This window comes from Coenobita brevimanus, chromosome 37 (assembly GCF_032717465.1).
Source record: "Coenobita brevimanus isolate Jiangsu-jjx chromosome 37, ASM3271746v2, whole genome shotgun sequence".
Classification (NCBI taxonomy): Eukaryota; Metazoa; Arthropoda; class Malacostraca; order Decapoda; family Coenobitidae; genus Coenobita; species Coenobita brevimanus.
In genome coordinates this window covers 712,275-727,539 of record NC_136990.1, presented here as the reverse complement: position 1 = coordinate 727,539, position 15,265 = coordinate 712,275, and the positions used below count along the sequence as shown (strand labels likewise).

At 42.2% G+C, this 15,265-nt stretch overlaps 1 protein-coding gene across 1 annotated transcript in view; it reads left to right on the top strand.

Moving 5' to 3' along the window:
- Positions 1–6,877: 6,877 nt before the first annotated feature.
- The window catches only part of LOC145396378 (uncharacterized), a 21,701-nt gene continuing 13,313 nt past the window's right edge, over positions 6,878–15,265 (top strand). The window contains exons 1-3 of the mRNA XM_080269771.1: positions 6,878–6,915; positions 8,949–9,096; positions 10,421–10,703. Of these exons, the coding sequence (XP_080125897.1) occupies positions 6,878–6,915; positions 8,949–9,096; positions 10,421–10,703 (469 nt within the window). The remainder of the gene's footprint in view (positions 6,916–8,948; positions 9,097–10,420; positions 10,704–15,265) is intronic.

The window sequence follows — 15,265 nt, the reverse complement described above, 5'->3', positions numbered from 1 at the left end:
GAAACACACTGAGGTGGTTTGGCCATGTGGAGAGGATGGAGAGTGAGAGACTGACGAGGAGAGTGTATGTGAGTGAGGTGGAAGGGAGGAGAGGGAGGGGGAGGCCCAGGAAGTGAAGGAGCGTTGTGGTGTGGATGTGGATGTGATAGGAAGCGTTAGGAGAAACACACTGAGGTGGTTTGGCCATGTGGAGAGGATGGAGAGTGAGAGACTGACGAGGAGAGTGTATGTGAATGAGGTGGAAGGGGGGAGAGAGTGGGGGAGGCCGAGGATGAAATGGAGGGATGGAGTGGAGAGGTATATGAGAGAGGGGGGTGTGAGTTGGGAGCAGGGCAGTGAAATGGCGGGGGACAGGGCGACGTGGAGGCGATTTGTTTGTGGCCACCCCGTTCGGGATTGAGGCGTCTGGCAATAAATAGATAGATAGTACATAGATAAATAGACAGAGATACGAAGACATAATTAGATAGACAGATAGATAGATAGATTAACAGACAGACAGATAGAGAGATGGCCAGATAGATAGATAGACAGAAAGACAGATAATGTACATTGATGGAAGAGAGAATTGTAATCAGTGGCATGATAAATATTATGTGAAAAAAAATCCGAAAAATGATAAATCCTTAAAATAAACGATATCAGGAAGTTATAGTTGAATTCTGAAGGGGAAAATTATAGTAAAGAATAATACACTATACTCCTTTCACTCTAACTTGGCCTAAAATTGCCCTCTCTCCATCTTACTGAGTTATAACCATAGAGTAACGCTAGAATACGATGCCAGTCACGGAGAAGTGCTATGGGAAGGATGTAGAGCCGTAGTATTGTCTTTTTCTGCCACTTAGCTACGTGAAATAAGCTGCCAAAGGACGAAAATCTGGGCCAAGTTAAGGTGAAAGGAGTATAGTCACGAAGAAGTGCTATGGGAAGGATGTAGAGCCGTAGTATTGTCTTTTTCTGCCACTGAGCTACGTGAAATAAGCTGCCAAAGGACGAAAATCTGGGCCAAGTTAAGGTGAAAGGAGTATAGTCACGAAGAAGTGCTATGGGAAGGATGTAGAGCCGTAGTATTGTCTTTTTCTGCCACTGAGCTACGTGAAATAAGCTGCCAAAGGACGAAAATCTGGGCCAAGTTAAGGTGAAAGGAGTATAGTCACGAAGAAGTGCTATGGGAAGGATGTAGAGCCGTAGTATTGTCTTTTTCTGCCACTGAGCTACGTGAAATAAGCTGCCAAAGGACGAAAATCTGGGCCAAGTTAAGGTGAAAGGAGTATAGTCACGAAGAAGTGCTATGGGAAGGATGTAGAGCCGTAGTATTGTCTTTTTCTGCCACTGAGCTACGTGAAATAAGCTGCCAAAGGACGAAAATCTGGGCCAAGTTAAGAATAACAAATATATAGAACCTATTTCCAGTGTTATTCTAGTTTTACAACTGAGTATTTGGAGAGATGGCAATTTTTAGGCCAAGTTTAAGTAAAATGAGTATAGAAAATGAGCTAAAAAGATCATGTATTCTAGTGTTAATCTTTTGTCACATCTGAGCATTTGGGGATGGAGTTTTTAGGCCAAGTTAAAGTAAAGTGAGTATGGAAAAACAACTAAAAATATTATGAATTCAGCATTTAGGACAACAGTAAAGAATAGGACGATGATTTAGAGACACAAATCAAGAAGGCGAGTGGTGAAAGCAAGTGACAGTATCGTTTTGTACGTTGTTTATGTAGAGTAAGGTGATAATAGAAGGATTTATGTAGCACAGAACAAGACAGGTGTAGTAAGCAAAATAATTCGCTTAAGAAGAGGTGTTAGGGAGCTTCCTTCACCGACGAGAACACTGGACTAGGTGTGAATTTACCTTATTTTGCTTAACTTATGATTCTCGTTCGTTCGGTTCTGTTTTGAAAGCTCCAACATCTGTGCATGTGCCTTGGTCACCTTATGGCGGCTCTCCATGCTGCTCGATCTCTGGCAGCTCCCCTATTCAGTCCCTTATCCCTAAGGTTGAACTCAGTGACCTCGTCCCAGGTCTTTTTCGGTCTACCTCTCACTACCCTGCCCCCGACATTAACACTTCACACTTTCTGCACCCAGTTATCATCCCCCATCCTCTCCAGAAGCCCAAAACATCTCAGTCTACCTCTCCTCATCACAACACAAATACACTCCAGTCTCATCCTACCTCTCAACTCTGCCATCGTAAACCCAGCCCACCCAGGCCTTGCACTCAGGGACGCGCTGCACATCCACCTAATCATTGTCATTTCTGTACGCAGTTAAAAATTTACTGTTCAGCTATTGCAAACATTATTAACCTCGTCCTTAGTCCAGCATGCAGTTTCTATCTCTCAATTTATCTATCTTTAGCCAGACGCCGTAAATCCGTAAAGGTTGGCCAAAAACAAATCGCCTCCATATTGCCCTGTTCTCTGCTTTTTCGCTTCCTTTCGATTGATAGTTGTGAGTTGTCTTTCGAAATCCAATGTCTCCTACGAAAATGCATGCAGTTTTGATGAGAGAGAGAGAGAGAGAGAGAGAACTACATCGAGTGAGTAGAGGGTAAAGAGGACAATTTGCTCTATCAAAGGACTATATTTATGTGTTTATTCTTGGTTATCGCTCTATCAAAGTACCTTATCTATGTGTCCTTGGTTATCGCTCTATCAAAGGACCTTATCTATGTTTATATTCTTATCTCGGAAGGAAATTTAGTCTTGTTCGAAAAGACCTCTAGAAGGATATATATATATTTTTTCTAACGTCAGTAACTTCAAATATCTCCTAAACTGAAGAAGGTAACCTTAAGCCGTATTCACAGCTGTTTAAGAAGCTCCCTAACACTTTTTCCTAAGCGATTTAGTTGGTTTGCTACACATTACTTTCCTCTTCTGTGCTACATAAATCCTTCCAACGCTCCATACTCTGCATCAATACCAAACATACAAAGGGATATTAAACAGTCATATCCAAAAATAAATCGCTTAGGAAAAGGTGTTAGGCCTCTCTTACTGAAGGCATTAGGGAAAGCTGCCTCTTACACCTACACTTCTCATCTGTCTTTTCCGCTTTGTCTTAAGGTAAATATTTGATTGAAAAAAGGAGATATATTTACTGACAAAGGAAATGACAGAGTGAGCTGCTGAGAGAGAGAAAATATGAGGAACAGCAAGGAAAGCAAGGAAAGCAAGAGAGAAGTGAATATGACTATTATTGTTATTTTATTCATGATTGTCGTTCTTCCTTCATTTATTCTGGTTTTATTTTGAGGGAAGAAGAGAAAATATGAGAGAGAGAGAGAGAGAGAGAGAGAGAGAGAGAGAGAGAGAGAGAGAGAGAGAGAGAGAGAGAGAGAGAGACATAGGACGTTAATTCATAGACAAACTCACGATTATTATGCGTCAGTTATTATTATTATTATTATTATTATTATTATTACTGCCGCTACTATTACTACTGCTACTACTACTACTACTACTACTATTCGTTTGTTGTTATTGTTATTATTATTATTATTGTTATTTATTACTATTATTATTATTATTATTATTATTATATTAAATATGTTATTATTATTATTATGTTGATGTTATGTATGATTTTTTGCTTTTAGTGTTATTATTACTGTATTCTTCTTATCATTATTATTACTATTATCATTATTATTATTATAACCGCATCATCATCATCATCATCATCAGTTGTTTTGGTAAATGAGCTTTTGTTTTCCAAGAACAAAAGATTAATATGAGAGAATATTACACTCCCTTGCTAGGCCATTAAAAAAAACAAGAAAAAATAAAAAAGGAAAGCAGATAAAAAGAAAAACAAAAGCGAAAAGAAAGAAAAGGAAAGAAATAAAGAAAAAGAAAGAAAGAAAAGAGAAAGAAATAAAGAAATAAAGAAATAGAAAGAAAAAGGAAATAAAGAAATAAAAAGAAAAGGGAAATAAATAAAGAAAAAGAAAAGGGAAATAAATAAAGAAAAAGAAAGAAAAGGGAAAGAAATAAAGAAATAAAGAAAAAGAAAGAAAAGGGAAAGAAATAAAGAAATAAAGAAAAAGAAAGAAAAGGGAAAGAAAGAAAGAAATAAAGAAAAGGGAAAGAAAGAAAGAAATAAAAAGAAAGAAAAGAGAAAGAAATAAAGAAAAAGAAAGAAAAAGGAAATAAAGAAATAAAGAAAAAGAAAGAAAAGGGAAAGAAGGAAATAAATAAATCAATAAATAAACAAATAAATAAATTGTGGTTAAGACAAGGGTCAGTATTCTGGTCTGTTAAGGAATCTCCCTAACACCTTTTCCTAAGCGATTTATTTTGTTTATTCTACCTCGCCATACTCTGCATAAGTGATGTACAAAATAATGTTAGCCGAATCAAAAAATAAATCGGTAAGGAGGAGGTGTTAGGGAACTACCTTACCCGACGAGAATAAGGGCCAAGGAACTGATAATACGCTGTGTTTGAACCCGGCACTAAGATAATGTGGTAATCAGAGGCTTGTAATAAGTACGAGGAAATTATTAAACCGGTCCTGAAATGTGTTAAGATAATCATTTGCTTGGTAAGTTGGCAGGGCTATAAATTTAATACAATGGGTGGTATTCTGAGTGCCACAGGAGGCTTCGTAACACCTCTTCCATAGCAATTTATCTTTGCTTATTATGCCTCGACTTTTTCTTGTACGCTATTAACATGGCTTTGATAGCAACATAATTTCCATCCATAAAATTCAAGAGGACACTGGGGAGTATTTGAGAAATGAGTCACAAAGGAAAATGTGTTATGTAATCTTCAAATCCACTTAAAATATGATAGAATGTTGTGTCTATGTTAACAAAGTACCGAGTTAGTAATAGTAATAAAAGATGTAATGGCACTGAAGAAGAGAAATTAGTGGACTATAATAAGAACCTTGTTGAAATGATATATATAGGTACCCAGCCTTGTTAAACTGAAGGATTGATTGAACTAGCAACCAAGGAGATTCATTTTCTACCTCATATCGAAGACCCCACTAATTTCACGCATCTACGACAAGGTACTTAAGGTGTGAGATTGTCCCAGTGCCGTCAGGTGAAAGCAGACCGACATTGATACCCAAGTAGTGACGTGTGTTGCGTGTGGCGTCATATGATGCGCGTAGGTAGACTGCTGGGCTGGAAGGAAAGATGTGTATAGAGAAAAACAAAATATATGGCAGTCAAATGATTAAAAAAAAAAGAATGAAAGAAGGCTGTTGCTAAGTCTATGAAACCATATAATTTTCCTCACCTTTCTGGGAGCACACACACACTAGATGTAGATGGCAAGTGTGTGTGTGTGTGTGTGTGTGTGTGTGTGTGTGTGTGTGTGTGTGTGTGTAATCTCCCTCCCTCTTTGTCTGTCTGTCTGTCTGTCTCTCTCTCTCTCTCTCTCTCTTTCAGCTTGTGTGTGTGTGTGTGTGTGAGTGTGTGTGTGTGTGTGTGAGAGAGAGAGAGAGAGAGAGAGAGAGAGAGAGAGAGAGAGGCCAGGTGGAGGAACTAGCCAAGTGGGAGAGAATGGAAGATAAGACAGGCGGAAATTAAACCTCTGTCTCCTCCCCTCCCTTCCTCGCTCTATCTTCCTGTCAGTGAGAGAGAGAGAGAGAGAGAGAGAGAGAGAGAGAGAGAGAGGGTAACAACACGTGTAATTAAAGCTAAAGGTGCGGTATATGTACAGTTGGCAACATATGTACCTGGGACAGCATGAATGTGTAGGAGAAATCTTGCATTTAGTACACTTAACCTTGACATAATGACATGTTTGTTGGTGGGACTGACATGAATGAACGAAGGAACGAAATATGAATTGAAGTGACCAAGTAGCCGTGATGCATGATCGTTGGGAATTGTAGCTAGAGTTCCACCTCACACTGACACTGTCCCAAGTACTGTACATGTGTGCCCAACTGTATATATAAATGAACACTCAAAAGTCAAATTTATAAGCTAGATAAGGAGTGAATTGGATTTTTGCTACTAATTGGGAGTGTTGGAGAGGGAAGCCTTCATATACTGGCACTGATATAACAAGGTGACTCCACTGCCTGGTTATACAAACGTCCCTCACCTACCTACCTATACCACAAAAGAAGGATGGTGAATCGTAGGGTAACTTAAGCCTGCAGTCCACTGGGATCACGTTTGAGATGAGCCAAGCCACAAAAGAACAACAGCTACTATAGTCATTTTACCTTAAGCTGGTCGAGGCGTCTGTCCTTTCGGAGCTTATTTTACGTAGCTTACTCGCAGAATAAGACAGTACAATGGCTCCACATCCTATCCACAGCACTTCTTCGTGACTCGCACCATACTCTAGTGTTAATATACTGGTACAACTGAGCATTCAAGATAGAGGGGAATTTTAGGCAAGGAGTAAAAGGGCTATAACTGAGGCATCGGTGGTTGAGTCATAGCAGCGGCACAGCAGTGGCCATCTTGAACGTGAAACTCCTTCGTGCGAGAATTTCAGAGGCACACGGATACCCACGTAACTAAAAACAGTCGCAACCAATTCTCAACCCAAAAAATCCATGAAAATTTTATCTGAATGTGTCCTTAGCAAGTGAATCGATTATAAATGCCAAGAATTACCTTAAATGAATAAAATCTTAAACAGTCTCAAGTCTCAATTAATTCTTATCCAAAACTCCATTGAAAATCTTTGGCTGTGTCCTTAGCAAATGAATCGAATCTAAATGCCAGGAATTACCTAGCATTGCCTCCAGGTATGCTTTCTATGAGAAGGTTGACGAAAAGGGGATTCCTCAGAAAATTTGGCCTCGAGAAAAAATAGGATGGTCTGTGATTTCATGTATTTTAGATTGCTCCATGCACAGCGCCCCTCTCCCCAAGAAATACACTATGCCTCCCCCCTCCCCGCACGATGCCAAGACCCCTAGGTTGGTCTATAATTTCTTTGCTTGCATTTTTTTAAGCTACACTGTAAACAAGTCTCGACGTTTATGTCACCAGGGACCTAAACTGATAGTGCTCAGTTAACAGATAAAAGTGCTATCTAGAGCTTGGTTACGATGCTGTAGGGTTGTACTGGCCAAAATCCTCCTCCAAATGGAATTACACGCTGTTTGAGTTAATTTGGTACAGCCATTCATTAGACTGTAAATTATGAGTTCCAGAGACTCTTCATGGGTAGTATAACAGGCATAAAGATATTACCTTACTCTGATTGGCTGCTATATTTTTTTCAGACCGTTTTCGAGGTTGAGTGGTCGTGTGGTTAATGATCATCTATATTCTACGATTAAAAACAAATCAAAGAGCAATAAATTCGCTGCATTATTGGCAGCATAATGACAGATAAAAATAAATGAGTAAGTGATGAGGTGAAAATGATGACTCTTCTTACCTAGGCACAGAATACCATCAAAACTATAAATATTACTGAAAACTAAAACAAAACAGAAACCAGCACAATATACCCTTTTTATTCCTTATATTCCCCCAAATCGCTCCCAATATCCACCCACTTCCTTTTGGTCCACATTGCTGCAGTATTTCCACTCGAGTTTGTTGACCTAAGTAATTCTCCAGACCATGAAAGGGAGTTCGTGTTGAAAGCCAGTCATTCAGTAGCGTGTGTGTGTGTGTGTGTGTGTGTGTGTGTGTGTGTGTGTGTGTGAAAGAGAGAGAGAGAGAGAGAGAGAGAGAGAGAGAGAGAGAGATGGAAGATATTAATAAGAGGGAATGTGTGTGTGTGTGTGTGTGTGTGTGTGTGTGTGTGTGTGGAGAGAGAGAGAGAGAGAGAGAGAGAGAGAAATGGAAGATATTAATAAGGGGGAATGTGTGTGTGTGTGTGTGTGTGTGTGTGTGTGTGTGTGTGTGTGTGTGTGTGTGTGTTTGTGGAGAGAGAGAGAGAGAGAGAGAGAGAGTACAGAAACGCTTTTGAGTAGGCCTAAGCTTACCAAGTCAATATTCTCAGTTTTTTCCTCCTATCATGTAAACCAATATCAATTATGGTTTTACATGGAAGAAGCTCTAATTATAATATAGTTTTTTTCTTTCCAGGCTTAAAATGAGGACTAAGAGCTCAACCACCACCACTATAACCACTACCACCACTACCACCACCACCACCATGCACCTCGAAGGAAATAACCAGCCACACAATCACCACCACCAGCATTTACACCAAGAGGGAGAGAAGCGATGCCACCACAATCACCACAACCACCGTGAAAGAAGGATGGAGCCACAAACTTACCGTCATCACCACCACTATCATCACCATCATGGGTCACTATCACCTTGTCCTCACCATCCACATCACCATCACCCTCACCAGCGTCTTAAGTCACATCATCATCACCATCATCACTCCTCTGATACTTCCCATCGCCACCATGACTGCCAGTGTCCTTTACACCGTGTTTCTCGTACCTGCAAGAGCCAACAGGAGAATCAGAATCAAGACCAGAATCAGTGCATTAGACAGAGAAAGGACGAATATGAACAAAAACGAGAATCACACCATCAGCATCAACATTCACATCACCACCTAAACTGGGCCAATACTTCACAAATCAGCCAAGATTCTCGTCACTGGAACAGCATAGAGGAGAATCAGAATCAGAATCAGCCACAGGACCAATATAGTCAGCAGAGAAGGGCGGAATATCAAGGAGAGCAACAGCATCAACGTCAGCATTATCAACATCACCATAACTATGTCTGTACCTCCCGTCTCAACCAAGATTCTAGTATTATTAACAACCAAGAGGACAGTCAGATTCAACCACAAGAGATGCACACTCAACATGAAGAGACGGAACATCAACGACAACATCAACATCAATATTCACATCACCATCAAAATTTCTCCAATACTTTGCATCATCACGAATCTCTCATACGGAACAAACAGAAAGAGAATCAGAATCAGCTACATGTAAACGTGGTACATCAACAACAACAGCATCAACATCAAAATCATCAAAGTCAACGAAATCAAGACACCCAGGGCAAGGGACCACACCATCAATGTCATCAATGTTACCAAGTGCATAATCAACATCATCAACTCAACTGGGACCAACAGGACAGATGGAGAGGGAGTCATCAACGTTTGGACAGAAAAAACAGGTGGACAGATCACGAGGATGAGGATCAACTCTTCTCCAGTATATCACATCAGGTAACATAACCATGTATGTCTTCTGGCTTAACTATAGTCTGTTTATATTCGTCTGACAGAGATCCGTAACCCCTTTCAGTTCAGTTGAAGGCCAAGTGTAGTCAGATTGGAGAGTTGATTTCACTAGTAACCAAGGAAACTTATTCGTACCTCAAATCTAGGGTTATCTATTTTCATGCAGCCACGACCTAATATTCGAGGTGTGAAGGTGGCCCAGTTCCCTCAGATGAAAACAGATAGACTTCGGTTCAATTGGAGGACCTAATTTGTTTGTATACTTGATGCTACCTGACGATTTTATACAATGTAGGAGAACACTCAAGTAGTGAAGGTTATATCTGACCTCTCCAATTAGCAAAGTTTTCCTTAAGATCGTGTGGAGACAGCAAGAAATGATTTTTGTGGCCCCATTCTCATCTGAACGTGAACCCAGTGGCCTGCACGAAGAAGCTGCCCTCCTCCTGCAGGCCAGCACCTCCATTCAAAGAACTGGGAGAAAGATGAGAAATGTTTATACACTCACGAAGAGGAATCCCACTCCAGCTCTTGGCAATGACAGAATGGAAAAATTCATCAACAGACTGAACAGGTTAAGCCGTATCTATCTATCTGTCTGTCTAAATATATATATATCTCTCTCTATGTGTGTGTTTATAAATGAAATGTTCACTTCCTTGTATAATTTTCTTTTTTAACTAAAGTAGTGTATGATATTGCTTGTTTAAAAAAGCATATTTGCAAGCTATCTCCAGGATAAACAAAGTATAAGATTGCTGTTTATATCATATATGTAAAACAACCTAACCTTAACCTAGATTATCCCAGTCTAACCCAACAACAGCCTAAATTAACCTCACCTTAATTAACCCATCCTAATTTAAACTCATTTCACGAATTCCGTAGTGATTTCATTGAATTCTTGGTTACATCTGTTCCCTGTAACATACATATATATTTATTTATTTATCATCACATATACTGCTACTGTACACTTCACAACCAAATATTTCCCCTTGTGTCTAATGGTAGTACCAGACGATTTTATTCTGCTTAGTAAAAGTACCCTGGTAGTGACGAGGTCAATAAACTCCATATCTAACAGTCTACTTTAAAAATTCTCTCCTAAGCTGGGGAAAATCACCAGGAGATGCCAAGAACACAATATTTGTGAAGTCCTTGGGGTTTAATGATATGAAGAATATATTAAGGTCTTTTAGGAACATTTTGCCAGCTTGGTTTGTCTCCTTCCCCAGCCGCACCGTGGATCCACACCACCTCTGCAAGACTGTCCGCTCTTGTCCAGGCTTGAGGAGGAATGCACTACTTTCAGTTCACCCCATCAACACTACCCCCAACTCTCTCGACTACGTCCCCTTCGCGTGGTGCTACTGGTCGCGGCACTGCTTCAGGTCGGTGCTCTGGGCTGCCGTATCTCGGAGTTCACCTGCGGGAACTACGAGTGTGTTCCTGCCGATGCCTATTGCGATGGAGAGCCAGACTGTTCAGACCACACCGACGAACCCAGAGACTGTTCACGTGAGTACTGACGATACTGATTGCTCGGCCCTGCTTGCAGTACAGCCCAGCCCAGTAATGCATTATTTTCTGAGTCACTCATTAAGCCAGGAGAGAAATTGGCCAGATGGGAGCCTCCTGACCGGCTCCAGCAACATTCCCTGTATCCAAATGGATGCTATACTCGTCGTCAAGCAACATGTCTCTTAAGCCCCGCCCTCTCTTAAGCCCCACCCTCTCTTAAGCCCCGCCCTTTCTTAAGTCGCACCCTCTCTGAAGTCCCGCCCTCTTCCTGAAGTCGTGGCCTCAAGTCTATGGCTTCCCACTCTTTGAACAGTGGATTAGGGGGAGGGGCTTCAGAAAAAAGTTGCCCTGTGGCGAGTATAGGCAAGAGATCCAAGTCATATTTACAAAGATCTTTAAGTTGAGAATTATTACGGATACTTTAAGATTCATTGTGATATCTCCAAGGTCGTCTTAGGTCTTTTTCGTCTCTATGCCAGGAGCTCCAAGGATCAGGCACTGAACATACTGGCTTTTATAATTTCCACTATGACACATTCTTTTTAACTGTTTTAGCACCGAAGTCCATTTACTATTGGTATTTTCTGGCTATTGTTAGAGTACCTGCAGGTTGATTTTGCCAGTTTAAACACACACGTCTCGGTAGGTTGCATACGCGCACACAAAGACACACACACACACACACACACACACACACACACACACACACACACACACACACACAGCTGAGGGGACAAATGACTCCTCTCTACTTGACACTGTGCTCTCGTCGTGGCCAGAGTGCTCCTTGCAACCCTAAGGCCATAATGATGCAGAATATTTTAGCTTACAGAAGGAGAGGCAAAATTCTGGTATCATTGGAAAGGGGTGTTGAGAATGAGGGAATTTATGTCTTCACAGTTTTTATATATCTCTAAAAACTGGCAAATAAAAAAAATAGATAGATAGATAGATAGATAGACATATTAATTAGTCAGTTCATATCCACTGTGCCGATACCTCATTTCGTGGTGGTGACAGGCAGTGAGATAGGTAGGTAGGTAAGCAGCAAGATAAGTAGGTAGGCAGGTAGGTAGGTAGGTAGGTAGGAAGGCAGGTGAGTAGATAGGGAGGTACGTGTATATAAGGAGAGGGAGTAGGGGGCTTGGTAGGTAGTTAGGTAAGTAGGTAGGTAGGTGGGTATATAGGAAGGTGGGTAGGGAGGTAGGTAGGTAGGTAGGCAGGAAGGTAGGTAGGCAGGAAGGTAGGAAGGTAGGTAGGTGGGTAGATAGGGAGGTGGGTAGGGAGGCAGATAGGCAGGGAGATTGGTAGGGAGGTAGGTAGAAATGTAGGGAGGAAGGAGAGGGAGATAGTCGTGAGAGTAGGTAGACAGCAAGGAAGGTAGGTAGGAAGGAAGGAAGGAAGGAAGGAAGGGAGGAAGGTAGAAGGAAGGAAAGAATGAGAGAAGGAAGGAAGGAAAGGAAGAAGGAAAGAAAGAAGGAAGGAAGGAGGGACGGAAGGAAGGAAGGAAAGAAGGAAGGAAGGAAGGAAGGATGAAAGGTATGTAGGTAAGGGGGAGACGGTGGCTGAGTGGATGGGGAGACGACCTGCTGTCCCAATAGACGTGGGGTTCGCATCCCGACTGGCACAAGGAACAATGTAAAGGATGTGAATTTAGTAAAAGACGTAAAAAAAAAAAAAACCAATACCAATACACCAAGCATGTATGAGACAGTCCAAACATGTAATCAGTATGGACGGTGGGTGTTAGCGCCAAAATGGTGACTTGTAGAGAGTTAGTACACAGGGGGACTATTGGATCTCAGGGAACGGGTTGTTGAGCCTATGTACAGAGTTAGACACATATAAAAGGTAGGCAGGGAGGAGGGTAGGTAGGGTGGTGTAGGGAGGTAGGCAGGGCGGTGGATATGTAGGCAGGAAGGTAGGCAGGGAGGTAGGTAGGGAGGTAGGCAGGGAGATAGGCAGGGAGGTAGGCAGGGAGGTGGATAGGTAGGTAGGGAAGTAAGCAGGGAGGTAGGTAGGGAGGTGGGTAGCAGGGAGGTAGGCAGGGCGGTAGATAGGTAGACAGGGAGGTAGGTAGGGAGGTAGGCAGAGAGGTAGGTAGGGAGGTAGGCAGAGAGGTAGGTAGGGAGGTAGGCAGAGAGGTAGGTAGGGAGGTAGGCAGAGAGGTAGGTAGGGAGGTAGGCAGGGAAATTGGTAGAGATCGCAGGGAGGTAGAGAGAGATGTAGGTAGGCAAGGAGGCACGTAGGAAGTCGAGTTAGTAGCCATGTAGGTAGATAAGTAGGCAGGGAATTAAGTAGGGAAGTAGCTAGGAGGTAGGACGGAAAGTTAGGTAGGTAGGAAGGAAGGTTAGGTAGGTAAGAAGGAAGGCAGGTAGGTAGGAAGGCAGGTAGGTAGGAAGGTAAATAGTAGGGAGGTGAATAAATGGGGAAAACTGAATAGAAGTAAAGTTTAACCCATTCTATGGCAAAGGAAAACAATTGCAGCTTAATATCGCTCGGTTAAAGGATGTGATTGCTTAATAGGAGGAGGAGGAGGAGGAGAAAAAAAAAGAAGAGGAGGAGAATGAGGAAGAAGAGATGGACAAGGAAAAGAGGAAGAGGTGAGAAGAGAGGGGGAGGAATACGAAGGAATACAAAGGAAACCAAACAGCAACAGACCTTATGGTCCTTTCGAGGCTGTTTGTTACAGAGTAGACTATGACTACGAGATCTAACTCTACATGCTGAAGGATAAGGATAGTAAAGCAAGAAGGTTCCCCCCCGCCTCCAAACCCTCCAGTTAATAGTGGCAGGAAAAAGTGAGAAAGACCACCGTGCAGCATGGAAAAACTGATACGGAAATTTCATAGGAAAGACTGAGAAAGAAAAGTTACATTCTGTAATACTTTATCTATAAGCTACCAGTATGAATAACCTGAAAGATTAAGTAGCAAAGTACACTAAATAATCAAATATTAAATAACTAACACACAACACTACGTACGGGTACGCTGAGTTTATGGGGCATCTGTAGACATAGTGTGGAAACTGCACAATGCACAGTGTGGATGTTCAGGGGTGTTGCGGCAGCCTTACCTGGCGCTTTTAAGGTAGGCAGCAGTCAATCAGGCCCCAGTTCTGTTCGCTCCACTGAGACAAGGATCTTTACTATGCGGGAGAAGAACACAAGTCACCTCCTGAAGCAGTGACCCCTGGTACATTAAAAAAATTCCGATAGTGGTCACTTAGCTAACAGGGACCCTCAGCGATCCACAGCCCATCACAGGTCGAAAGTATGAGTAGTGACCGTTAATCCAGGGCTATCTGTGCAGATCCTAGACTGTGCTTATATTACTTTATTTGCATTTGATAAATGGATAACTACATGATGACATGACGCGACGCTATGTGTGGGTACGTTAAGTTTACGAGGTGTCTTGTAGACAGGAGGGGAAGGAGGAAGAGTGAGTTGATTGAGTTATTACTGAGCGTTGTACAAGTTCCCTTCTCTTCCCCTTTTCCCTTGACAACCTAACTTGAGAGAACGACCATTATGTGAGGAGAGAAGCACCAAAGTTAAAATAAATTTGCTGGGAGTTTGGAAGCCTGGCCTCATTAACGAAACTGATGGCAGACTGGCACAACTCGGGACGGACCTCCACCCATCCTCTCTTCCCTTTAACTATACTCCTTTCACTCTAACTTGGCCTAGATTTTCGTCCCTTTGTAGCTTATTTCAATTATATCAATGAAGGGAAAAGATGATAATGTGGCTCTACATCCTTTCCATTGCACTTTTTCGTGACCACCACAATATTTTAGTGTTAATTTTCACACCTCAGCATTAAAAGATATATATATATACAGAGAGAGAGAGAGAGAGAGAGAGAGAGAGAGAGAGAGAGAGATCCTTTGAAAAGTCTGCTGGAGAAAGGAACCCATTTGAGTCTTTTGTTGGACTGAAACTAGGAATGCTCTCTCTCTCTCTCTCTCTCTCTCTCTCTCTTTCTCTCTCTTTCCTCCCCCTACTCCCCCTCTCCCACTTCCCACTCTCTTTTCATTCCTTCCCTCCCCTCCTTCTCACTTCCCATTCATTTTCCCAATTCCTTCCTACGCCCCTCTCCTCTCTCCTCTCTCCCCCTCCCTTCATCTACAACCTTTCCTCCCCACTCCCCTTTCCTCTCCCTCCTCCCTCCACTCGTCTCCATCCTTCCTCCACCCCTCTTTCCTCGCTCCCTTCCACAAGTCCCCTTTCCTTCAACCCTCGCTCAACTCCCCACTCCTTCCCTCCTTTCCATCAACTTCTCTCTCCTTCCCTCCACTTCCCCAACTACCTTCTCCTTTCTCCCTCCTCCTCCTTCATTCTCCTCCCCTTCCCCTCCTTCATTCACTCTCCTCTCCAATCCCTCTTACTACTCCTCACTCTCCTCTTCTCACATCCCAACTCCCTTCTACTCCTCCTCTCTCTCACTCCCCATCCTTATTCTCCCTTCCCCTTCCTCTTCTACCTCCTCCCCACACTCATCTCTCTTCCCCTCCCTCCCCCATTTCCACCTCCTCTCTCTCTCTCTCTCTCT